The 24875-nt window shown below is 32.5% G+C and overlaps 5 protein-coding genes and 1 long non-coding RNA gene across 9 annotated transcripts; 3 read left to right on the top strand and 3 right to left on the bottom strand.

Annotated features, from left to right (window-relative positions):
• Positions 1551 to 2878, top strand: LOC109342517 (peroxiredoxin-2B-like). Its single transcript, XM_019580493.1, has 3 exons — positions 1551 to 1748; positions 2218 to 2297; positions 2617 to 2878. Exons 1-3 carry the CDS (start codon positions 1594 to 1596, stop codon positions 2868 to 2870), a joined length of 489 nt encoding a protein of 162 aa, XP_019436038.1. The 5' UTR covers positions 1551 to 1593; the 3' UTR covers positions 2871 to 2878.
• LOC109342518 lies at positions 2776 to 6313 on the bottom strand. The gene is made up of 2 exons (XR_002107062.1): positions 6171 to 6313; positions 2776 to 2878 (listed from the first exon to the last, which is right to left on the bottom strand). It is a non-coding gene; the product is annotated as an uncharacterized LOC109342518 (long non-coding RNA).
• Positions 7468 to 11673, top strand: LOC109342987 (transcription initiation factor TFIID subunit 15-like). 3 transcript variants are annotated; one of them, XM_019581082.1, is made up of 4 exons: positions 7468 to 7766; positions 10170 to 10464; positions 10871 to 11519; positions 11557 to 11673. In XM_019581082.1, exons 1-3 carry the CDS (start codon positions 7574 to 7576, stop codon positions 11475 to 11477), a joined length of 1095 nt encoding a protein of 364 aa, XP_019436627.1. In that variant the 5' UTR covers positions 7468 to 7573; the 3' UTR covers positions 11478 to 11519; positions 11557 to 11673. The 3 variants fall into 3 exon arrangements, with proteins under 3 accessions (XP_019436627.1, XP_019436626.1, XP_019436628.1); XM_019581081.1 differs by having other exon boundaries at positions 10871 to 11673; XM_019581083.1 differs by having other exon boundaries at positions 7653 to 7766; positions 8481 to 10464; positions 10871 to 11673.
• Positions 14049 to 16609, top strand: LOC109342990 (probable protein ABIL5). The gene is made up of 9 exons (XM_019581085.1): positions 14049 to 14148; positions 14199 to 14354; positions 14457 to 14539; positions 15074 to 15221; positions 15443 to 15542; positions 15652 to 15688; positions 15898 to 16040; positions 16151 to 16215; positions 16318 to 16609. The coding sequence occupies exons 2-9, from the start codon at positions 14262 to 14264 to the stop codon at positions 16402 to 16404; spliced, it is 756 nt and encodes a 251-aa protein (XP_019436630.1). The 5' UTR covers positions 14049 to 14148; positions 14199 to 14261; the 3' UTR covers positions 16405 to 16609.
• On the bottom strand, positions 16291 to 19790 carry LOC109342989 (rho guanine nucleotide exchange factor 8-like). 2 transcript variants are annotated; one of them, XR_002107145.1, is made up of 8 exons: positions 19292 to 19790; positions 19014 to 19130; positions 18713 to 18867; positions 18530 to 18604; positions 18160 to 18435; positions 17663 to 17983; positions 16706 to 17395; positions 16291 to 16644 (listed from the first exon to the last, which is right to left on the bottom strand). XR_002107145.1 is itself a non-coding variant. In XM_019581084.1 (7 exons), the coding sequence occupies exons 1-7, from the start codon at positions 19542 to 19544 to the stop codon at positions 16943 to 16945; spliced, it is 1650 nt and encodes a 549-aa protein (XP_019436629.1). In that variant the 5' UTR covers positions 19545 to 19790; the 3' UTR covers positions 16291 to 16942. The 2 variants fall into 2 exon arrangements, 1 of the variants encoding a protein (XP_019436629.1); XM_019581084.1 differs by having other exon boundaries at positions 16291 to 17395.
• On the bottom strand, positions 21436 to 23084 carry LOC109342257 (rho guanine nucleotide exchange factor 8-like). Its single transcript, XM_019580278.1, has 6 exons — positions 22586 to 23084; positions 22308 to 22424; positions 22007 to 22161; positions 21824 to 21898; positions 21607 to 21729; positions 21436 to 21459 (listed from the first exon to the last, which is right to left on the bottom strand). The coding sequence occupies exons 1-6, from the start codon at positions 22836 to 22838 to the stop codon at positions 21436 to 21438; spliced, it is 747 nt and encodes a 248-aa protein (XP_019435823.1). The 5' UTR covers positions 22839 to 23084.

Raw genomic sequence — 24875 nt, forward strand, 5'->3', positions numbered from 1 at the left:
CATCATTTTGATTTGCTAAAGTGGTTGGTGAGTTGTTACCTTGACCTTCAAAGGCAACAAGAGCATATCTTCACTCAGGCAGATGTAGAGGAAAATTTAAAAAAATTAGCATATTGTTTCCTTATCTTAAACCAATAATATTCTATTAAGTAATATTAAAAAATTATAATTTTTATTCTTAATTATATGTTATTTTTTTAATTAAATTCAAATATAAATGGAATATCAAAAGTGAAGCAGATAATGTCCATACAAACACATGTTGCATAGATAGATGTAGAAATATCTACAGTATTATATTATTACTATATTAATAATAATAATATAATAATAATAATAATAATAAATTAATAAGAGAGAAATATGTAAACATTGAATGTAAAAGTTTTTACATTATTATTACTAGTGTTAACAGGCACTTCGTGCCTGCCGAACAATATCGCGTAGTATTATATATTTCATTTTTTATAATTAAAATATATTTGTTCAGTGTATTTTATATTATAATTTTTGTTTGTTTATGATAATGTATAGTTTAAGGTGATGAATGTGGTTAATTAATATGTTAGTGATGAATAATTAGGATTATATGATTTTTTTTGTAAAAATTAAATAATGTAAAGGGCAAAATAAGAATATATAAATTATGCATGGTAGTGGTTACACCATGTTTTGGCTTTATATATAGAAGATAATTATTTATCATTTATATTTAATTATATTATTAACTTTTAAATACAAATAATATAAATAAATTGTATATAATATACTACTTGACAATATACATTTTTACATTATTATTGAATAGATATTACCTTCAATAAATAACATTTTCATGGGTCTAGATGCTGCAATATTTCAACAACTCCTTAAGACAATCACAAAAAATGATATTTTTGATAAGTCAAAAAAATACATAATTATTAAATTTTTAGTTTTATTGTATTTTTCAATCAATCATAAAAAATGACACATGAACGGACTGAATACTTCAAGAGTTGAATTGTACTACAAAGCAAACTTTTAGTCAAAAACTACTAAAGTCAATTGGTAAATAAAAATTTAAGGTAACTTACAACTTTTAAAAAAAAGATCTAGGTTGTAGAATTTGAAAGCTACTTTTTATAAAGTTATTTTCAAACAATGTTTAGAAACTAAAAATGATTTTCAATAATTTATTTACCAATTTTACCCTTGAAATAATATATATATAAAATAAAACAAACAAATAAAATATTATATATCCAATCATAATTAAAAAGCAAATTACAAAACTAATTTTATTAAACATTTCATAAGCTACTGATCTACTAGCGTTGCTCCAAGTGGTACATGTTTTATTCTCCTTAAGTAATATCTCGGATTTGAGTATTGTGGATGGAAAAAATGTCCGCCGGAAGAGTTAGCCCCACATAACTGTGGATGTTCAAGGGTGAGAAACCAAAGAAAATAGAGTGAGAAACCAAAGAAAATAAGCTACTTACGGCCAGAAAATGTGCTCCCATATAAATAAATGACAACACAACTAGGTCAATGACACTTAGCTTCTTCACAACACAATACAACACCGAAATATCATAATCAACATCATCAATGGCACCAATTGCAGTGGGAGATGTGATTCCAGAAGGTACTTTGGCCTACTTGGATGATGATAATAAACCTCAAGTTCTCTCTATTCACTCCTTCTCCAAATCCAAGAAAGTCATCATTGTTGGTGTTCCTGGTGCCTTCACTCCTACTTGCAGGTAACCTTTTCTCTTAGTTTTCTATTTTTTTATGATCCAATTATGAACACCCAATTGAAAATTAATCAGAAATAGCTTCATGGGTATCTCTGATTCACATGTTTTTGCCTCAAAGTTTCGTTTTTTATATCTATTTTATTTCGAATATTAGATATTGCTACAATGATGATTATCTAAGAGAATTTCTAACTGGGGTTCACAAAACTCCCTTTGTTTGTATAAGTAAAATTATAGACGTTAACAAACGCTAGAAATTTTATGTTTTCACAGAGAAGATCGATAATTGGATTTTTATTGGTAGTTATGTGATGACTTGGATTGAAGAAAATAATCATGATGACATGGTTTTAAATCCACCAAATTTTGGGTCTACATTGTTTGAGTCAAACAAATTAACCTTTGTTATTGCACTTATTGTAAGGGTTTTGCTTTGATAAAAGAGAGGTCTAAATTTGTTTCTTTGGAACAGCTTGAATCATGTACCTGGCTTCATTGAGAGAGCAGAAGAGCTGAAAGGAAAGGGTGTTGATGAAGTAATCGTTATCAGTGGTAAGATTCAAATCAAATTTTAGTTTCCTCTCTTTGTATTTATTTAATTACAAACTTCATTGCTAATCAACTCAGTTCATATATATGTGTGTGCCACATGCAATTCCTAATTTTTAGATCTTTCATGTGCAACTCAAATAAGAATCTTACCAACAAGACGTTGCCTAAGGTCGAGGGTTCGATGACGAAATAACTTTGGTAATACCAAAAAATAAGAATCTTGACACCTACCTTAATAATGCATATAATATAATACATGGTTTAAAAAACAAATTACTCATGATTGTAGTAACCAAATGTGTTGAATTTGATTTTGCAGTGAATGATCCTTTTGTGATGAAATCATGGGCCAATACTTACACAGAGAACAAGCATGTGAAGTTCCTTGCAGATGGTTCAGCAGTATACACACATGCTCTAGGGCTTGAACTTGACCTTAAAGATAAGGGTCTTGGAACTCGTTCTAAGAGGTTTGCTCTTTTGGTTGATGACCTTAAGGTGAAGGTTGCAAATGTTGAAAATGGAGGAGAATTCACTATCTCTAGTGCTGAAGAGATCATCAAAGCTCTTTGAACCCTTCCCTTCAACACAGTCCTTGATTATTTTCATTTACCTCTAATGTTTATGTTTGCTCTTTGACATTAGAATATGATTGGAACATTTTGCTTTAAATATGTTGATGTGTGCTCTATAAAGGATATGATATAGGGCATAATATTAGGGAAATAATGAATTGCTTCTATATCCAATAATAAAATTGTTTATTTCTTTTCCAATAAATTGTTTGTTAGTTCCTTTTACTTCAATCAAATCAGTTTTTTCAATTAAAAAGATCAGGGTTTTATTTATATTATGAGAAGTCTATACCTAACCGAGTTTAAAATAAAAAAAATGAAATAGAATGAATTACATGAGATGAAATTAACAAAAGAAATAGAATGAATTTCAGATTATATCTAAACGAGTACTCATGTGTAGCTTTGCATAAAATGTGAAAAAATTTAAGTACTTTATAGCTTTGCAAATTAAGATTTTAATCGGGCTAGATTTTAATGTGAAACACAGATCAACTATTTTATTCTACTAATTTTGTAGTTAAATTCAATTTGGATATGTACTAGACATAATTTAAACATGGTATCATCCTTTATAAATATATTAATAATGTCAACTCATTATTATTTATTATATTGAAGTTCATATAAATATTTGTTTTATAGATCAAGTTTTGTATCAACAATTGATGGTGGTAGTAGGAGTGACTTATGTCAAGGTAAATTTTATAAATAACTCGAGAGTTTGAATTCTAGGGTTCTAACTTTAGAGAGTGTTATTTAAGAATCACCAATTCAAGAATTATCCTCTGAAGTCTCAACTATTTCTTTGGAATATTTGTTCAAAAGACCAAAATATGTGTTATTCTATATATATAGGCCTAAATTATGAGTTTGTGTAGTTGTGATCATTTTGGGGTTAGTATAAAGATCTCACACAATATTCTCCATCTTCAAACGAACTGATATTCTCTATACCAGAATATCATGTTTTTTTGTCTTTCTCTAATATATTTACCCAAGGTAATGTAATTTTATTATTATATTTTTTGTATTTAATTGAATGATACATTTTAATTAGACGGATTGGATCTTGAGAAAACGACATCGAACCAGCAATGTCTATCTTCTAAAATTGGAAGTTTACTCCAATAGCCATGCAAATGTCTAACAAAAAGTTGGACATTTTAGACACAAAAGTGCAAGTTGATTACTAGATTACAACAACCCACAACCATAACCACTTTAGTCTGGAAAATAGTCATTAATCTTCTCAAAATCATCAACTTAATGTTTGGTTGTTAAATAGTGGTCAAGTTCATTCTTTCAATCTTGCAGCAGGATCTTACCTTATTATTGCATTGAAGATTTTATTAAATATGTTATCCTCAAAACTCATGTAAATTCCTGTTCATCATATTATTATTTTTGTTTCTTAGAGTATTAGGGCAAGCTAAATGAAAAGTTACCCATAAGGATTTCCACCCTAAAGCTTACCATTCTAATATTTTTCTTATGCAATTTGTGGATATTGGTTGTTATGATGTTGAGACTATAATTTTAGGGTTTGTTTTCGACTTGAGTTTTGGAGGGAAAAGAATGTAAATGGAATATTTGACAGTCATGAAATACACCATTGAAATAACTTCAAAGTCTTTCTTTTGCTTTTCTTCTCCATAAAAACTCAACTTTCAAACATATTGTAAGTGTCTAAGGGGTGGTTTTGAAGAAATTAAGGGTCTTATAGAATAAATTATTTTCATAAGAATGCTACTAGCTTTAACCCTCACTGATCTCTTTTTAGCTCATTTTATTATTTTACCAAAGAAGCTTATGAAAATAGGTTGCTTTAGCCCATCAAATAAGCACTAAGTGGTTCACTCAAATTCATGATAAATGTGCCACAAGGTGGAATTGCGAGTACCATTCTTGTATGAGAAAGTGAAATTTGAAGAATATTTGAGGCACTCTTGTGACAAAGTATATATTTCATACACTATCAAAGATGTTGGTTCAAATGGTACATATTTGATTCTCTTTAAACAAAGTTTTGAGTTCGAGTTTTGTGGATGAAAAAAATATACGTTGGGAGAGTTAGTCTCACATACCTATAGATATTCCCGGTTTAGAAGAATTGCTTCCAGTGCAGGGATACATATGGGAAACTAAACAAAATATATTTCATACACTAAATGATTTTTCATTAAAGAGTTTGAAAGCCTATCATATAGCCATTATTACTGCAGTGTTGTAGTACTATAATTGAACTGAAACATTCCACTCTACTGAATCTGTTGAATGGTACAAAACAACTTCCACCCTCTTGAAAACTCTTGCTAGCTGCAGTGCATGTTTTTAATATCACTGGTCCTATTTCATAATTTTGAAGGCTAGCAGAAAAATCAGGTGCTTTTTTTGACAATCACTTTTTGTGGTAAGGACATCCACAGTGACTGTGAGGTGTTGCCTTTATTGCATTAGGATCTGTGTAGTGTGTACCTTCGTGGAATAATGTCTTATGTGCCATTAAGTTCCAAGGGCCACACACAACCTCATCTGATTATTTCACTAGACATTATATGATGTGGTTATTATGTCATAAATAAATGAGGGAAACATCACTTTGAAAAATTAAAATGGTTTAGTAAAATAAAGATAAATATGTAAACACCAAACATAGCAATGTGTGAGCTAGCTGCTGGCAGAATTGAAAGCAATGCTTAAGGAACAATTTTTTTTTGTAGGTAATATTAAGGTTGGAAACGAGTCGAACTGAGTCGACTCGAGTTCGATACGAGTTATTTTTTTAGCTCGAATTCGGCTCAGTTAAAGTTTGCGAATAGTTCGACTCAGTTAAAGTTTGCGAATAGTTCGGCTCAGTTCAAATTGGCTCAATTCTTATGCATATATATATATATATTGAGTCAGCTTATGAACCTAACGAGTCGAACTTTATCCCAACTCAAGTTCGACTCGTTTATTTATTGAGCTAAATAACAAACCAAGTTTTAAATGAATACTAAATTGGTTCGATTTATTGTCAGTCCTAGATAATACTACTACATATAATAGTGTAACAATGGACTGAAACTTGAGAGAACCCATTACCAAGCTATTTTAATAGACCCTCCCCTTTAAAAAATAATTTAATATTGTATGGGGCTATGACCTACATATTGGATATTAAATTGAAAACAATAAATAATACTGTTCCTACCCGGCGATCCAAAGACTCACATGCTTGGTCGCCGAGGTAGGTCTCGCGTGTTTGACCCATCAGAGTTGACCTTGGAGACATTTCCTGGCATGTCATCTGTACCTCACCAACTCACCTGCCAACACGGCAGACAGACTGCAGAACGGCTACCAAACCAGTCACAGGCTAAAAGACAAGAGTAGCGTAGAGTACGGTCCTGGCAAACCGCCTGACACGGAAAAAGCAACCCCCGACAATACTCTTGGTCGGCTACGTGCTACACTACCTGCCAAAAGCCCAAAGTCAGCTCTCCCCTATAAATAGAAGTCTCTACCAACAGGAAGTATCTTAATCTCTCTACTCTCTAGCATTACTCATTCTATTAACACTCTCTCTTCATATTCTCATACTCTCATACACTTATCACCAAGTTCGTATACTGACTTGATCGTCGGATAACCTTTTCAGGTACCTCCATCGACGGGTTCAGCTCTTCTACATCATCCTGCTACGTTGGCGTTCTTCCTCCTCTCCATCCTCAGCAATCGATCAACTATTATTCCATACATTTGTGTTCTAGGAAAGAACAAATACAATTGATCTTAGTTAAAAGGTGACTAAGAAGCATTTTAAGAGTAATATGATTGCATTTTTAGAGTGTAATATTTATAGTTTTATACAATACATATTTATACAACGTCACTAAATTATTTACACCATCATTTTATTACTTATATTTAAGAATGAATGATAATTAAATAGAAATAATGGATGATATTGTATAAAAATAGTTATTGTTAGTGCATTAATTTCTATACCCAAATTTGTGTTGCTTGTATAATATAGTGCATTCCATTCTTCAAGCTTGAATGCAGTTAACTAACATTTAAATACTTATGTTCTAAAAATATTTCATAAAGTATGATGTGTATATAAAATTTCACTTTCAAATTTGAGTACTTTCAAGATCCTTAAAGTTTGGCTTTCCACTTGATTTATTTAGATGTGTTGGGTTTATTCAAGTGTGAAGTCTCACATTAGATATGCGGGGAGGAGTGAAAAAGTTTATAAGAAGGAAAAGCTCATAGAACTAATGCCTTAAGATTTTGGTTCAAGACGTAGTGTCTCACGTGACTCTTCCTAGAACTCTCTGGTGATTGGAGACTCCCTAGTAACAGTCTGGTCCAACATGATGATAATTGAGGCAAGAGAAAATGTTGAGAACTATAAAATATGTCATTAAAATGATGTTTAAGTAATTTTTTTCATTTAAAACAGACACACCCTAAATATGTAAAATAAAATAAGAAGGATATATTTTGATTTCCTTTTACATATAAAAAGTATAAATTCAGCACACAAAAATGCCCTTTTCTGTAATTTCACATCGCGGTGCTGAAATCAGAAAAGGGTTCAAAATTTGCATCTAGGGTTTATACTTTTATATTCAACACCGTTCTCGAATTCTCTTCGACCGCAATTCGAAAAACAAAAGCGAAAATTTGTTCTTATTCTTCATAGCATCAATGACTTCCCGGGATAACGAACAAGCTCCGCCGCACCATCACCCACCTCACTTGAGCAGCCTCGTCGTCCGCCCCGAGGCCACCTCTATCGCCGACACCGGCGCTGATCGTGACGGCGATTTCGAATCTGGAGAGTTCCACCGTGATCAACGTCCCCCTTATTCCCGCTCCGATCGATATCCCGGTGACACTGGTTTGTTCCGTCCCTTATTACTCACCTATATCTTATTTCCGTAGTTAGGGTTAGGTTTTCAATTTTATGTTTCGGAATTTAGACGAACAATGTGATTATTTGTTATTTAGTGCCTTGAAATTGCAGTTTTTTTAATTTCGTAATTAGGGGCGAGGTTTTCAATTTTCGTTTCGAAATTTAGATCAAGAAATTGATTCAATTCTTTATGAGGCTTTTATTCTGGTTTTTCTATTTTTCCTTCGAATTTAGGGCTTTGAAGTTGTTTGTTTAAAAACATCTTCATTTTATGTGCATCTAAAACTTCTTTTTTTGTTTTTTTATCCTCGAGAGAGGGAATATAAGCACCTTATAAGTATTAGCAATTTAACTATTGATAGCACTAGTATTTGATATTTTGGCCATTTTTTGTTTCTTCCAGTAAATTACAAAAGATGACAATAATTGAAAAGCATTTGTTTTTCATATATGCTATAAAAACCTGTATGTCACACAATTTTTGAAGTCTGCATTGGTTCTTTAAGATTTATTTGGGGTTGAGTGATACAAAAACTGCCATTTTTTGTTTTCTTTTGCATTTTTGCCTACTCCTCTCTGTAGAATATATACAGAGATGGGTTTTGTTACACGTGTGTATTCATTATGTGCCAAGCATATGGATCTCCTATCGATTACAGTGTGTCAACAGTGAATAAATTTTACGTTTATGTGTTACAGCTCTGATGATGAAGGCATGTTGCTGTAAATTCAGCTTTGGATCATGATCTGGGGTTGTTTTTAAGTTAAAAGGGTTAATAAGTGTGTTGGATGATGGAAATAGTCCATTCTGCATGAACTTGTGAAGTTTTGTACCACGAAATCTGTTGTATGGGTTCTCATTTTGCAGACTTCGGAACATATGTTTGATTTTGGTTATTTGTGAAGACAGTGTCATGTTTAATGGAATATGGAACAGAATCACACTGTACCATGTGAGCAATGTGCTAGAATGTCAATTTGGTCACATAATTTGTCGAGGACAGCGACTGACCATTGTGATTTGTTTTTGGTGACTAACCTTATACTATAACCGATGTTTGTTTGATATATTTGGGTTCCACGGGTATATTTAGTTTCCACAGCAAGAAGTTCTTTGTAGCTGGATGAATTGTTACCTTTGCTGATACTGTTCTGACATTATGGAATGGTGACATTTCTTGATGATAAGCTTCATATTATTATCAGTTATCTATGGTTATTTGAAATCCAGCTACATGTATATGGTTTTGCTTTGGAATAGTCCTTGTAATATTTTTTGGCTGGTGGTTGTCATTTTAGTTTCTTTGGGTCTTTCTTGTTTGGTTGGTTAATTAGGGATGATTCAGATGGTTATTTATTTGCATCATGGAAATGAGCTCCTCGGTTTAGTATTTCCATGTGGAAGTTTAGGAATTTTTTTATCATGTGTTTGTGTCTGTTGAATCCTTAAAATATTTCATATTGATGCATTACCTGGAGGCATTGATATGGTACAGAGAAGGGATGCATATCTGCTAAAATGAGGGAGTGCACTTCTCCATGTCCAAATTCATTCTCTAATTGCTTTGATGTTACTTGGGGGTGTTATTGCCATTGTTCTACACGGGTTCAGTGGGGTTTATCTGCATGGGTCATTGTTTTGCATGGCTTGCTACAAATTTGTGAGCTATGCTGCTTTCTACCTTTGGGTGTCACAACATACAGAGGAGATGGTTGCGAAAAGAGTCAAAGAGGTGATTGATGGTGGCAAGATGCCAAACTTTGGGAACCTTCACTCTGCAGTGGCATTCGTTGGTGGTTATTTCTTTGTGGCAAGCTTTATGTTCTTGTGCCCCTGAATATGATTACTTTCTAAAGGGTGAAATGGCGCTGATCTATTGTTTGTCATGTCGGATTAGTTTTTTTAGGAGTGTTAGTTTGTAGATTGATCAGGTTTTGAACTTAGTTGTCACTTTATGCTGCAGCGCATAGGTCCAAAATTTGGATTTGATATTTCAGATGCTTAGGTTAAATGATTTGTATGTTTAACTATATCCTGGTCTGATATAGCTTTTGGAGATTGATAGAATTGGTATCAAGGATATAAAGGAGGTAGCCTATGTGTTATGGAAAGCCCTGCCCATAGAACGTGTTTACTTTTTGGTAATATGGATCAGGTGTTTGTGAAGTGACATCCAAGGTGCTATCATGTGAACTTTCTACAATTTTTAATTTACATATACTTGAGGAGGAGATGCCCTGTGTGGTGGTATCCTTCCCTTTGAAATGTCAAAATGGCAGTTGCATGATCACAAATTTTTTGTATTCTACATTAGATTGCAATGCTAAATTTTGCCTCATTCTCCGTAGGTTGCTTATTTTTCAGATTTCACTGTCTTGTTTTCCCAGGATATAGAATTCGTGCAGGTTCTGCATCCCCCGTTCACCGCAGAGGTGCAAATGACCGCCTCGGTTCTGATTACAATCACTTGTCACGAAGCCGTGGATATGGCAGTGGGAGAGATCCTGGTAGATATCGAGACCCTTCACCTCCATATATTCGAGGAAGAGTTGGTGGCAGACCAATTGGCAGAGCTTTTGATAGGCCTGGCTTTGTTCCTGGGCTAGCTAGAGGTGAAGGCAACAGTAGAAACAATCCCAATGTGCGTCCAAGGGAGGGTGATTGGATTTGTCCTGATCTACGGTAACTACAAGCCATTCTGAATTGTGATGAGACTTGTCTTTTTCGTGGAATTACTGTTTGCTGTTATCCTATTATTTGAATTTTGGTCCCTACCACTAGTATTTGTCACCAAGTTTTTCACTAATCTGGTTTTAGTCTCTGTAGTTACTGTTTATCAAGGTTGCTCCCTACTTTTTCTTGAAGGATGGTCCCTGTAGTTTCTACTTGTTGAGGTATTGGTCCCTGTAGTTTCTACTTGTTGAGGTATTGGTCCCTACAAGACGAAATCCTAATAAGTGAAGATATAGGGATAGATATCCCAATACTATGGGACTAAAACCTAAAGGAGTGAAAACTGGAACTACAGGTACAGTGATGTTAACCACCCCTTGCCATGAGATCTTATCTTAGCTTTATTATGTTGCAGGTGTGGTAATCTTAACTTTGCAAGGCGGGACCAGTGTAACAAGTGTAATAGATCTCGACCTGCACCTGGTGGAAGTCCCCGGAGGGCATATCCTGGTCCTCCACCTCTTCGTACCCCTCATAGACGCTTTCCTGGTTCCCCAGAAAGGGCTGTGATTGGCTATAGATCTCCTCCTCGTGGGTTGGGAAGGGATGGGCCTAGAGAGTATGGATCTGCTGCTCTGCCACCCCTCAGGCATGAAGACAGGTTTGCAGATCCTCATTTGCATAGAGACAGGATTGGTTACCTAGAAGATGCCTATAGGGGGAGGAACAAGTTTGATAGGCCACCACCCCCGGTGGATTGGGATAGTAGGGACCGCGGGCGAGATGTTTTTTCTAATGAAAGGAAAGGATTTGAGAGGAGGCCACTGTCTCCCCTGGCACCACTATTGCCATCACTTCCTCCACACCATGGTGGTCGGTGGACTCAAGATGTGAGAGAGAGAAGCCGCTCTCCAATAAGAGGCGGCCCACCACCAAAAGACCATCGCCGTGATGTGTTTGTGAATCGTGGAAGAGATGATAGGCGTGCCTTGGGACGTGACAGAATTGGAGGGATGTATTAAGCTTCTGCCCTTTCCTGTAATTTGTGATGTAAACTTTAGCCCCATTAAATGTTTAAGAGATTAGCTCTTGAATCTCCGGATTAGGGTCACACCGAAAAATCATTGGTAGTATGTTCTTAGCTGCGGAACATATTTACTCCTTGGTTCTGATCTGTCATACTCTTTGAAAATGGAGAATACACATTTTTTGGCTCCACTTTCTGAATCTCTACTCTACATTTAAACTCGTGTTTGGTTGCCAATATAATTTAGATTATATTATTGAGAATGTGATACATGAGAAATCACATTCTAACTTAAAAGATGAGAATCTAAACTTTCATTTCCAGTCTACATGGTTAAGTCTCTTTTTCAAGTGAGATAGCAAATGAAGCTACCTTATTCTTTTATCTCAAGACATTAAAAGAAAAATGTGATATTTGGTCTAAAACTATGTAAAAGTGGTTTTGTTGGACTCTTATTTTATTGCCTAGGGGAGTTGGATTCTTAGTCTAGATTAGTCCACTATTTCATGTTAGTGGACTAGATTATGCTTGCGTTTAGCCATGATCCGAAGTCATTCATATACACCTTAGATCCTGTCTGGAAAGTAGTAGTTTCGTTTGAAGTCTGCAATGGAGTTAAGCGAGTCTGATTACTTATAAAAGTGATTCTTGTTACAAATACTAAATACCAGTTACTTAAATCAATATATAGCAACACCGAGACATATACATCTCTCTCCAAATTATAGCATAAGTTTAGATTAACTACTAGTGAGTAGTGAGACCCAAAAAAAGTGATTTTTAATGATTCAACAAATATCATACTTAGCTTTCTAGAATTTATTTCCAGGTTTTATTTGTCTACTAAAAACAAAAGGAAGATTAAGAAAATTAGATCCATTGAAACTTGAACATATAATAAAGAACATGAGTCTTACTAAAGGAATGCCTTTAATTGCTTTTTCATCCAAATACAAGTTGATGGCTTATAAATGTTACCATATAATTCTGCCCATTTCTATGTAGTACATTATGTTTTTTGGTATATCAAGGATACTCTTCACCTTTTGGGTAAGAAACTAATTCATTTTAGGTTTGTGGTTGTCCCTCCCAACAAGTTTCACTAACAGGAATCGAATCCTGAATTGTGAGATCCAGTGAGACCTTATACCATTAGACCAACGCTGGTATATAGTACATGATTAGTCCCAACCAAATCTGCTCAGAAAACAAATGAGCTTAGCTTAGTTTGCTTCTTATTCAGATGTACCTAAAAATTATCATAATTAAATGCTATTGTCAACAAAAAGCTTCTGCATTAAGCACACGTTATTCAAGGTATAAATAAAAGTGTTTATAGGCTTTGAGTTGGTTTTAAGAATACCATTTCCAAGCATTATACACGGGTTAAATATTTAGTATGAGAATTTTGATGTCTATAAAGATGATATTTGGTTTGAACAATATTGTCTCATAAAGAATACTTATGATTTTCTAAAAAATAGTATTTGATAAACTGGATTTTCTTTGTGTTTTTAATATCCGGTTAGTAAGAGATTGACACTAGTTTTATTATATAACAAGAACTATCTTAATAGGTTATATAATAATCCTAACAGTTTATCTCATTAACAAGTAACATGTCATTCAATAATAATAATAATAAATATTTAGTATATACTGACAGTATAACTATATTTTACATGTCAATTGTACATTTTACCACTAAAGTACATATTATGAAAAGAAAGAAGCAACATTCCCATATTGTTATTTTCCTTTTTCTTTAAAGTCTAAGAATTAGATTTACAAATAATATTTCAACAAAACTAGTGCATCATTAAAATTGATGGGATTATATATCCTAACAAAGTCTTGTTTCCATATTTTCTATAAAAAAAAATATTTTCAATTTTTATGATTTTTCTTTTTAATTAGATTAGTACACAAATGAGACACCAAAAAATGAGACGAATAATCTTTATTCCATTAAAATAGTCATTTGCTTAATTAAGACACTTAGGCACAATGTCATTCCTTCAATGTGGGGCATCCTTTAGATGTGAGTTTGTATGTCACATGTATATGAATATATCTCACATGAACCAAAGCCAAATCCCAACAAGCTCTCCAATTCTAACTATTCATGTTCCATTCAAGATCTAAAGAATAGAGTAATTACTGATTTGTTTTTATCTCATAATTTTTTTGGGAGGTGAACTAAGACATTACAATAGTAATAGCCTTATTTTATCTTAATCAGAAGAACATAAAATGATATAATATCTAACTCAGCATTGTTCTAAGCCACACCATTTCATTCTGTCAAATTTTAAATACTTGTAATGTTATTACACTATTGTGTGATTGTCTCGGTCATTACTCATTATTATAGTTACAATTCAATTAAATTTATTATATGAGGTTCAACTGAGACATTCTTTATGACGAACTCGGGTAAATGATAGAATTGTGTAACTATTTTCATTACCATTCATTTTTTATATATAAAAAGGCTCAAAAAAGAGAGCAACACAATGTCACGGGACTGAAACTATTATTTGTCATCTTTCACCATATTTTGTGTGCTATGGTATGAATTATAGAATCAACTTTTATTGAGTTTTGTCCTTACTAACATGTCACAAGTGACAATAACATAACACCTCTTCTTCACTCTCTTATAAGTTAGACATAACCAAAGCATACACATACACAAATCTAACTCAGAAAATAGTGTAGATAAGGAACCTTTTGTAGAGTCTAACTCTATATTTATCTTCACAAGCATTTTTGTTTCATGGAGGTTATTGTGAACTCTTCTTCACTTGAAAAACCAGAATCTGAGCTTAAGGTAGAGGAAGAAAACATGAGCTTTCTCAACTCTCTTCAGGTTCATATCCATACTTTGTTGTATTCTTTCTATAATTCTAGTATTCTCTATTAAACTGTTTTTTCACAAGAGTTTCATGTTTTTTGTTCATGGTGGTTGCAGGAGTTAAGAGAAATGAGGTCTCAGCTTCACCATGCTGCAGATTACTGTGAAACAACATTCTTGAAAAGCCAAGAGAAGAAAGAGTAAGTTCTCTAAATCCATCATCACATTCAGGATTCCTTCACCTTATGCTGTTCTATGTCTATATAGCAAGATTTTTTTAGTGTCACCATGAGCCTTCACATTCACATATCACTACAGACTTGGGCTAAGAAATCTATTTTCCATCTTTGTTCTGGGTCTGGTCTGAGTTGCGTGTCGCGCCCGATTTTCGGTTACACGACTCTATGTTTGCTCCATAGTCCATAAAGAGGTACAATGAAGCTTAATGTATATATAGGCTGGGAGTGAACTATTATTCCAGGTCTTTTAGAACTACTTAAAATAAGCAATATTAAAATTTTGACCAATATTTCTAGATTTTGCTTATGAGTACTTTTTGGGGTCTGAAAACTGAAATAATAAGGTGGGATTTTTTTAAGGACAATAAACTATTTACATCTTATCATGTTTAGTTTTCCTAGAAATTCAAAACATTTTATCATGCTTAGTTTGTTTTGTTGCTAGACATGTTGGTCCATGACAGAGTTGGAATTTGTACATTTATGCATTTGCAGGGTTATGGAGAACACAAAAGAATATGTATGCAGAGCATTGGTAAATGTGGTTGATCATCTTGGAAATGTTTCAGCCAATCTTGAAGGCCTTATTTCTCAAACAAATGCATTTTCTGAGGCTGAGTCAAGAATCCAGTGCCTTAAACAAGTTAGTAGTATTAATATTATTACTTTGCACTTGCCCATAATATGTATTACATTATAGTAATACTCTTGCACCAATTTCTGACATTAGCTTTATAATTATTTATGTTAGTTTATATTGATTTAAAAAGTACATAAAGTATAACAACATAGTAAATTATTAGCTACATAAATTAAATGATTGAGTGAAATTGCAAAAATACTAAAGATGGTGCTTTTTGACAGAGAGTTCTCTCATGTGAACAATATGCTGATAAGTTAGCCCTCACAAAAATGAGATGGAGTGAGAAATTGCCAAGATTCCATTCAAGATATTTATCAGCACGTAAATATTTCATGTCACCCCTTGAATTTTACCAATCAAATTATATTATTATTTTTCCATTTATCTAACTTTTTTATTTTATTTTATTTTCAATTATTTCCATGATCAGCACCCATCCTTGAGAGATTAAGCAGTGAAAAATCAAGGTACTACTTCACTCTTTATCCTTAGTACACTTATGAAAATTTACAATTACCTTAAGGTGTGTACTTATGCACATATATGTGACATGAAATATGTTTAACTTAGTAACACTTTGAAACACCATGCTTAATAGTGGAATACTCAATATGAAAATGAAAGACACTTTAGAATTTACTTTGTTATGTATTATATTATTTTTAATCCAATGCAGAGATTCTAAAGGTGAAGTTCCTTCAAAAATAGAAGATAAACCAGAGGATTTGCCACTTTTTATGTACACATTGAAGCCAAATCCAATTAAGAATTTGAAGCCAGCCACTGCTACAATTAACCAGCACAACAATTTGGCCAAGGGTAACATATTATGTTCTTCTAATACACAAAAACATGATATTGTGTTCTTATGCTTAACTTTCTTTTGATTTGCATCTCTAACATCATTTTCTTTCCATCCTAAACTATAGTTGTACCTGTTCGGGATGGTTTATCGGTCTTAACTAAAGTTTCGAATCCTACATTTCATTTCCAAGTGAGTTCTGTACTTTTGTTTACTATATATGTATTTATATTCTTGATGCATGTTGCATATCTCATATATTTTTTAATTGTGAATGGCTCAATTTGTTTGAAGGGTGCACAGAGAGATACTCGCCATAGAAGATCCTTGCACGGCAGTGACATCCTATGGCTCATTCGGCGTACGAAAAGAACCAAATGAAAAAATGGAAAGACTATTGCTTCATTACTAGTCTTGTTACTTAGCAGTTTGATGTTAAATGTATAATTCAAGAACCAAACATTCTCAGCTAATATTTGTATTTTGAAGCACTTTGGAAGTAGTTATTTTTTGTAATTTTGGTAGGAAAAATCATCATGTTTCATGACATAAGGATTTAGATTTAACACATGAGAATGTTCATATTCATTGAACTTGAAAACTTTTAAGTCTGAATTCCAACTTCAACATCAAAATAAACACCAAGTGAAAGGATTTAAGATTTCAACAATGTTATTTGGACAGAACTATCAACTTTACAGTATTCTGAAAAAGTAAAGGATTAAATAATTTACAACCAGTGTAGCAATTACACAACCTAAGAGTCTGAGACTCAGTGACATAATGTAGTAATGTACAATTCAGTTATGCTATGAAATATTTAACACCAAATACTTATATACAATAGTCTACATCTGCATTGTGACTACTTTTTCATGTGTTCCAATCTTTATTCTCTTTTTCTTTTTGTTACCTGATACTAATGTCTAGCTATGGGACTTTTTAAAGGATTCAAGTACTCAAACTTCTCCACATAGCAAGCTTTGTTCGGTATCGAGAAATTAGGAGATTTAGTTACGCTCTTTTCATCTTTTTCTTTCAAGTAGTCATCTAAGTCTCCGGTAGAGTTAGTCTTCTTCAAATCACTCCCTCCTTTGGTTGCTGTTTCACTCCAACCCATGAAATCTGATAGAGTCACCAAGGCAGGTGCGTCCGGAGAACGCGGATTGTCCTTTTCTTCCGCTGGAGAATTTGGAGAACTCACCTCAGCAACAGGTAAAGAATCCAATGAAAACCTTCTGCTAGATACTGCCAATGATGGATTCTTAGTCATTGTATCAGCATATAAGACATCCTCAATCCTTGACATAACTTTGTAAGCCAAACTTTCTATTACTCTTGAATAGCTCTCTAGAATGGCTTGTCCTACATCCTGTGCACATTTCGGAAACAGTCAAATTTCATTAGTGACCATCAAATTTCAACATATGTAATATAAAAACTAGGAGTAGTTCTTGCATAAGCATGTACCTCTTCGGCACGACCAATCAAAATCTTAAGATAACTTTAAAATCATTACTGCAAGTACTTTTCTGTCTTCTTAGATTGTTACTTTGATTGGTCATGCCAAATAGGCACCGCGTCGAATCGTCGATGCGAGATTAATTAGAATAACTAGTTGCAATGCAATGTGATTCACCTTGTTAAATTGGATTTTGCTAATGTCAAGTGAAGATTGTGGAAGACCCGGGTATTGATGTTTGATCATGAGCAATATTGTCTCGGCTCTCTCCTCGAAGAGCTCCCTCTTCTCCAAGCTCACTGCCGAACCCCATGTAGACTTACTATCCTTGCTGTTCATCTTCCTTTTCCATATCACTATGGAAGCTTCAATTTTATTCTTGAGATCAAGAACCTTATGCTCTGTGGACAAGTCCATTGTTGAAAGAAACTGTCCAGGATCAAAGTATTCCACAGTAATGTGCTTATAGATTGATTCACCAAGGCATTCTCTACCATTCTATTGAAAACATGAAGAAGATTAACCCAAGTCACAAGTTATATGTTCTAATGTAATGAACTGAAATCTTTGAAAACAAGAAACAAGATGAATGCAAGTGAAAATGGAAAATAAAAATAGAAAGCGTTTTCTTAAACGAAAGATGTTCTTCATAGTTTTTGGCCTGACTACATTACCTTGGGAAGTGACTCGATGTAGTTTTCCGGGATTTCCATTTCTGATAGTACTTGAGCATTTATTGCCATGGCTGCTTTTAGTACTTGGTTAACGGAATCCTTCTGAAACTGTATCCATTTTCCAGCTACATCCGACAACCCTGTCGGAGGAACTTTAACGATAGGTAACCACCATTTGTCACTCTTCCTTTGAGTGTTGGTGTTACCCTTAGAATCCTCATCATTTTTAGAGGCATACCAAAACTCATTCTGATCTCTAAAGTTATCCAATGTTCCCTATTCCATTGCTACATAGTTAGTCCAAACTCCAAAGTTGGTGAAATGAAGCCATTTGAATGAATAGTGGTTCTTAAAAGATTTAGCTACTTACAATGAGCATTGCATCGAGCTTGCGTAATGCAGGGATGTTCATGAGAAGATCGCTTCGTTGCCGAGTAGTCATGATCTATATAAAGACAAGACATTATTTTTTAAACCAAAATGTTTTGAAAACTTGAATTTATATCATAGAATAGTTACAAATATGGTGAAGAGAAATAATGAACCTACACACCTCCATAGTTGTTCCATCTTTTCCTATCTGTTGTGATGGAACAAATTCAACAATGTGATCAGTCACAGATAGAAGCCTTTCAATTTCTTTTCTCCACCTTGCCTTTCTTTCTGAAGACATTGGCTCCAGTTTTGATTGTTCTCCAAAAATAGATGCTGCATTGCATCACAAACAATGTTTCAGTTAATCACTATGAAAGTATATGCTTATATTTTTTGAATTAAGATCACTGCATAATCACTTATTTGTTTCAGAAATTATACTCCTTGTAACACATAGGTTGTGATAAAATGTGACATACCAGCTAGGTTTGTTATAGCATTTGACAAAGCCAATGCTGAAGAAACACCATTCCCTGCCCCTGACATGTCTTCTCCTAAAAGTAGCTTTGCAAACCTTTCCTTCATCATGTCCATTTCTGCAAGGCACACCGATACTTAAATATCCTTCATGTATCTGTATTCGATATCAATATTCTCTGATACTTTATCGATACATATCATATAGTATCGAATTTTTAAAAAAATAATAATAATAATAAATCCGATACTTAAAAGGGTAGAATATAGATAAATATACCAGATGGTGGCTTGGGTGGAATTCTAGGAATTTCATTAGTGAGAGAATATCCTATTTGATGAACTTCTGATGCATGATCACTTGTATGTTTTGACTCAAAGCTTTTTGCGTACACCTTATCAGCTTCACCTCCTTCTTCATGATCCCTATCAAATAAACCATGAATATGCTTCCCTGGGATCTCAAACATCTTCTTGAAATGAAAGGACCTTGACTTCTGCATGCTTATTTGGTGATTAAAAGCTCTAACCATTGTTGATTATAGCTTCTTCAAGTTTCACCTTTGTTTTATATTAAAACAATGGGGAAAAAATGACTCTTGATAATAGAACCAAGCCTTGAAGCAATGTTTCTTGTGTCACAAGAAAAAGCTACTATTTAATCAATGACAGGAAGAAGGGATAATAAAAGAGAATCCCTTCAATCAAAATGAGATGTTAAAGAATGTTACAATAGATGTCTAAGACAACTTGAATAGTTTAATGTTGTTTCAATGTTTAGGAGTTTATGTTTGGAGGGAAAAAATGGTAGATATAAAAGGAAGGGTTATAATTATTCTGTTAAGTTAGTTTTATGAATGTGAGGCTAATACTTTGGCATTGTTAACCATTAAATAAGATAGAAAGTTATAACATCTCTAACTATACCAATGGTTTTTTCTCACTCTATTTCTCTACCACCCCTTTGCTTGAGTCTAGAACCAGTTGATACCAATAACCAAAAATATATACACAGAATGAACAAAAAATAAATGTATGAAGAAAATGGCATATAGTATGGAATTTAGAGAATTCTCTTTAAATGGAGAGCCACAAAATGAGGTGAACTATTATTAGATTAGAGCATGCTTAGCCAAAGAGTTAAAATCAACCTTGATCCTATGCAAATGATTTTATTATGATATATTTTTCATAGAGAAAAAAAACTATATACTAAAAGTGTATGAGTTTTATACATTTTTATTGTATCATTTATCATTCGTGTTTTATTAATGATCTTTAAAAAAGTTATAAATAAATGATGAATGATATATTAACTTTATATAAATTTTACACTGAAAATACATAAATGTTACATAGTACTTGTTGTAGGAAAAGATCCACAATTTTAATATTATGCTTTTTGGGGTTTGGTAGCACTCAAGGGCTTCAGGCTTTTAATATTGGGCTTTAACACAGTAGTGGTCATCTACTACAGCTGGAGTGAAAGAACTCTTATTGCTTTTAATGTTTCTTTTGATTATGAAAATATCCTTTGTTCTTCTCATTATCAAAATTACAAATTCTACCCAAAAAAAATAGAGTGAAAATCATGTATTGTTTATTGAGTTAATTTTTAAATATTAACTTTATGTTTGTGTTTTTAGTTAGATATTTACATATTGATATCTAATGTATGTTTATACAAGTATTCAGTCATATTTTTCTCAAATCAATATTTTTTGTGATTGTTAAAGTAAAAATACACATGTTAAATTAGATATCAATGAATGTCTATGTAAGATATAGGAGGGGAATGGATGTGTTTTTTGTTTCCTTAAACTAATGTTTTTCCACATGGCTTTGGTCAACCCTTTAACTTTAAGGCTAAGGAACTCACTATAGATACAATAAGCCAAACCAAAAGATATATAAGTATAATTAATCACTATTGACAAAGAAGGATATCATGACCATTACCACCTTGTCTAGTTTAGTTGGGAGTTAAATTCCAAACCCTTCTTACTCTCATTACCTTACCCTTTATAATTTAAGTCAATTCCTTTTATACTTTTGATTACTACCAAGATATCTCCAAAAACATATCTTTATGTCTCATAGTTTGTGTTACTCTATGTGTCATAAACTATGATTCGTCAGAAAAATACTTAATAATTAAATTTTAATTTAAATATATTTTTTCTAACCAATCACAACCTCATGACGTATACCGTGACACTCATTGTGGGACAACAAATATCCACTTGGTATCCTCTCACCTTTTAGATATGAAACTAATAATTTTCGAAATACATAGTTACCTCTCCTAATAAGTATTACTCTCAAAATTGAATCATTGACATTTTAATTATATTGAATATCTAACGAGTTCTTAAGTGATTTCTTTATCTTTATATGAAATCATGAATATGCTGCTCTAGTGCTCTACAAATCCAACTGGTGGAAAAACTGTGCCAAATCTCAATTTAATCAAGGAGTTATAATATATATATATATATATATATATATATATATATATATATATATATATATATATATATATATATATATATATATATATATATATATATATATATATATCCCTGTCGGAGGAACTTTAACGATAGGTAACCACCATTTGTCACTCTTCCTTTGAGTGTTGGTGTTACCCTTAGAATCCTCATCATTTTTAGAGGCATACCAAAACTCATTCTGATCTCTAAAGTTATCCAATGTTCCCTATTCCATTGCTACATAGTTAGTCCAAACTCCAAAGTTGGTGAAATGAAGCCATTTGAATGAATAGTGGTTCTTAAAAGATTTAGCTACTTACAATGAGCATTGCATCGAGCTTGCGTAATGCAGGGATGTTCATGAGAAGATCGCTTCGTTGCCGAGTAGTCATGATCTATATAAAGACAAGACATTATTTTTTAAACCAAAATGTTTTGAAAACTTGAATTTATATCATAGAATAGTTACAAATATGGTGAAGAGAAATAATGAACCTACACACCTCCATAGTTGTTCCATCTTTTCCTATCTGTTGTGATGGAACAAATTCAACAATGTGATCAGTCACAGATAGAAGCCTTTCAATTTCTTTTCTCCACCTTGCCTTTCTTTCTGAAGACATTGGCTCCAGTTTTGATTGTTCTCCAAAAATAGATGCTGCATTGCATCACAAACAATGTTTCAGTTAATCACTATGAAAGTATATGCTTATATTTTTTGAATTAAGATCACTGCATAATCACTTATTTGTTTCAGAAATTATACTCCTTGTAACACATAGGTTGTGATAAAATGTGACATACCAGCTAGGTTTGTTATAGCATTTGACAAAGCCAATGCTGAAGAAACACCATTCCCTGCCCCTGACATGTCTTCTCCTAAAAGTAGCTTTGCAAACCTTTCCTTCATCATGTCCATTTCTGCAAGGCACACCGATACTTAAATATCCTTCATGTATCTGTATTCGATATCAATATTCTCTGATACTTTATCGATACATATCATATAGTATCGAATTTTTAAAAAAATAATAATAATAATAAATCCGATACTTAAAAGGGTAGAATATAGATAAATATACCAGATGGTGGCTTGGGTGGAATTCTAGGAATTTCATTAGTGAGAGAATATCCTATTTGATGAACTTCTGATGCATGATCACTTGTATGTTTTGACTCAAAGCTTTTTGCGTACACCTTATCAGCTTCACCTCCTTCTTCATGATCCCTATCAAATAAACCATGAATATGCTTCCCTGGGATCTCAAACATCTTCTTGAAATGAAAGGACCTTGACTTCTGCATGCTTATTTGGTGATTAAAAGCTCTAACCATTGTTGATTATAGCTTCTTCAAGTTTCACCTTTGTTTTATATTAAAACAATGGGGAAAAAATGACTCTTGATAATAGAACCAAGCCTTGAAGCAATGTTTCTTGTGTCACAAGAAAAAGCTACTATTTAATCAATGACAGGAAGAAGGGATAATAAAAGAGAATCCCTTCAATCAAAATGAGATGTTAAAGAATGTTACAATAGATGTCTAAGACAACTTGAATAGTTTAATGTTGTTTCAATGTTTAGGAGTTTATGTTTGGAGGGAAAAAATGGTAGATATAAAAGGAAGGGTTATAATTATTCTGTTAAGTTAGTTTTATGAATGTGAGGCTAATACTTTGGCATTGTTAACCATTAAATAAGATAGAAAGTTATAACATCTCTAACTATACCAATGGTTTTTTCTCACTCTATTTCTCTACCACCCCTTTGCTTGAGTCTAGAACCAGTTGATACCAATAACCAAAAATATATACACAGAATGAACAAAAAATAAATGTATGAAGAAAATGGCATATAGTATGGAATTTAGAGAATTCTCTTTAAATGGAGAGCCACAAAATGAGGTGAACTATTATTAGATTAGAGCATGCTTAGCCAAAGAGTTAAAATCAACCTTGATCCTATGCAAATGATTTTATTATGATATATTTTTCATAGAGAAAAAAAACTATATACTAAAAGTGTATGAGTTTTATACATTTTTATTGTATCATTTATCATTCGTGTTTTATTAATGATCTTTAAAAAAGTTATAAATAAATGATGAATGATATATTAACTTTATATAAATTTTACACTGAAAATACATAAATGTTACATAGTACTTGTTGTAGGAAAAGATCCACAATTTTAATATTATGCTTTTTGGGGTTTGGTAGCACTCAAGGGCTTCAGGCTTTTAATATTGGGCTTTAACACAGTAGTGGTCATCTACTACAGCTGGAGTGAAAGAACTCTTATTGCTTTTAATGTTTCTTTTGATTATGAAAATATCCTTTGTTCTTCTCATTATCAAAATTACAAATTCTACCCAAAAAAAATAGAGTGAAAATCATGTATTGTTTATTGAGTTAATTTTTAAATATTAACTTTATGTTTGTGTTTTTAGTTAGATATTTACATATTGATATCTAATGTATGTTTATACAAGTATTCAGTCATATTTTTCTCAAATCAATATTTTTTGTGATTGTTAAAGTAAAAATACACATGTTAAATTAGATATCAATGAATGTCTATGTAAGATATAGGAGGGGAATGGATGTGTTTTTTGTTTCCTTAAACTAATGTTTTTCCACATGGCTTTGGTCAACCCTTTAACTTTAAGGCTAAGGAACTCACTATAGATACAATAAGCCAAACCAAAAGATATATAAGTATAATTAATCACTATTGACAAAGAAGGATATCATGACCATTACCACCTTGTCTAGTTTAGTTGGGAGTTAAATTCCAAACCCTTCTTACTCTCATTACCTTACCCTTTATAATTTAAGTCAATTCCTTTTATACTTTTGATTACTACCAAGATATCTCCAAAAACATATCTTTATGTCTCATAGTTTGTGTTACTCTATGTGTCATAAACTATGATTCGTCAGAAAAATACTTAATAATTAAATTTTAATTTAAATATATTTTTTCTAACCAATCACAACCTCATGACGTATACCGTGACACTCATTGTGGGACAACAAATATCCACTTGGTATCCTCTCACCTTTTAGATATGAAACTAATAATTTTCGAAATACATAGTTACCTCTCCTAATAAGTATTACTCTCAAAATTGAATCATTGACATTTTAATTATATTGAATATCTAACGAGTTCTTAAGTGATTTCTTTATCTTTATATGAAATCATGAATATGCTGCTCTAGTGCTCTACAAATCCAACTGGTGGAAAAACTGTGCCAAATCTCAATTTAATCAAGGAGTTATAATATATATATATATATATATATATATATATATATATATATATATATATATATATATATATATATATATATATATATATATATATATAT

The sequence above is a fragment of the Lupinus angustifolius genome, chromosome LG03 (assembly GCF_001865875.1).
Source record: "Lupinus angustifolius cultivar Tanjil chromosome LG03, LupAngTanjil_v1.0, whole genome shotgun sequence".
NCBI lineage: Eukaryota > Viridiplantae > Streptophyta > Magnoliopsida > Fabales > Fabaceae > Lupinus > Lupinus angustifolius.

Coding starts and splice junctions, on each gene's coding strand:
- LOC109342517 (XM_019580493.1), top strand. CDS start 1,594: ATGGCACCAATTGCAGTGGGAGATGTGATTCCAGAAGGTACTTTGGCC. Junction 1,749..2,217: donor GCCTTCACTCCTACTTGCAG/GTAACCTTTTCT, acceptor TCTTTGGAACAG/CTTGAATCATGTACCTGGCT. Junction 2,298..2,616: donor TGAAGTAATCGTTATCAGTG/GTAAGATTCAAA, acceptor TTGATTTTGCAG/TGAATGATCCTTTTGTGATG.
- LOC109342987 (XM_019581081.1), top strand. CDS start 7,574: ATGACTTCCCGGGATAACGAACAAGCTCCGCCGCACCATCACCCACCT. Junction 7,767..10,169: donor TCGATATCCCGGTGACACTG/GTTTGTTCCGTC, acceptor TTGTTTTCCCAG/GATATAGAATTCGTGCAGGT. Junction 10,465..10,870: donor TGGATTTGTCCTGATCTACG/GTAACTACAAGC, acceptor ATTATGTTGCAG/GTGTGGTAATCTTAACTTTG.
- LOC109342990 (XM_019581085.1), top strand. CDS start 14,262: ATGGAGGTTATTGTGAACTCTTCTTCACTTGAAAAACCAGAATCTGAG. Junction 14,540..15,073: donor AAAAGCCAAGAGAAGAAAGA/GTAAGTTCTCTA, acceptor ATGCATTTGCAG/GGTTATGGAGAACACAAAAG. Junction 16,041..16,150: donor GCACAACAATTTGGCCAAGG/GTAACATATTAT, acceptor CCTAAACTATAG/TTGTACCTGTTCGGGATGGT.
- LOC109342989 (XM_019581084.1), bottom strand. CDS start 19,544: ATGGTTAGAGCTTTTAATCACCAAATAAGCATGCAGAAGTCAAGGTCC. Junction 18,605..18,712: donor AAGATGGAACAACTATGGAG/GTGTGTAGGTTC, acceptor GTCTTTATATAG/ATCATGACTACTCGGCAACG. Junction 17,984..18,159: donor ACATCGAGTCACTTCCCAAG/GTAATGTAGTCA, acceptor TGTTTTCAATAG/AATGGTAGAGAATGCCTTGG.
- LOC109342257 (XM_019580278.1), bottom strand. CDS start 22,838: ATGGTTAGAGCTTTTAATCACCAAATAAGCATGCAGAAGTCAAGGTCC. Junction 22,162..22,307: donor TGCTATAACAAACCTAGCTG/GTATGTCACATT, acceptor GATGCAATGCAG/CATCTATTTTTGGAGAACAA. Junction 21,730..21,823: donor AGCTCGATGCAATGCTCATT/GTAAGTAGCTAA, acceptor GCAATGGAATAG/GGAACATTGGATAACTTTAG.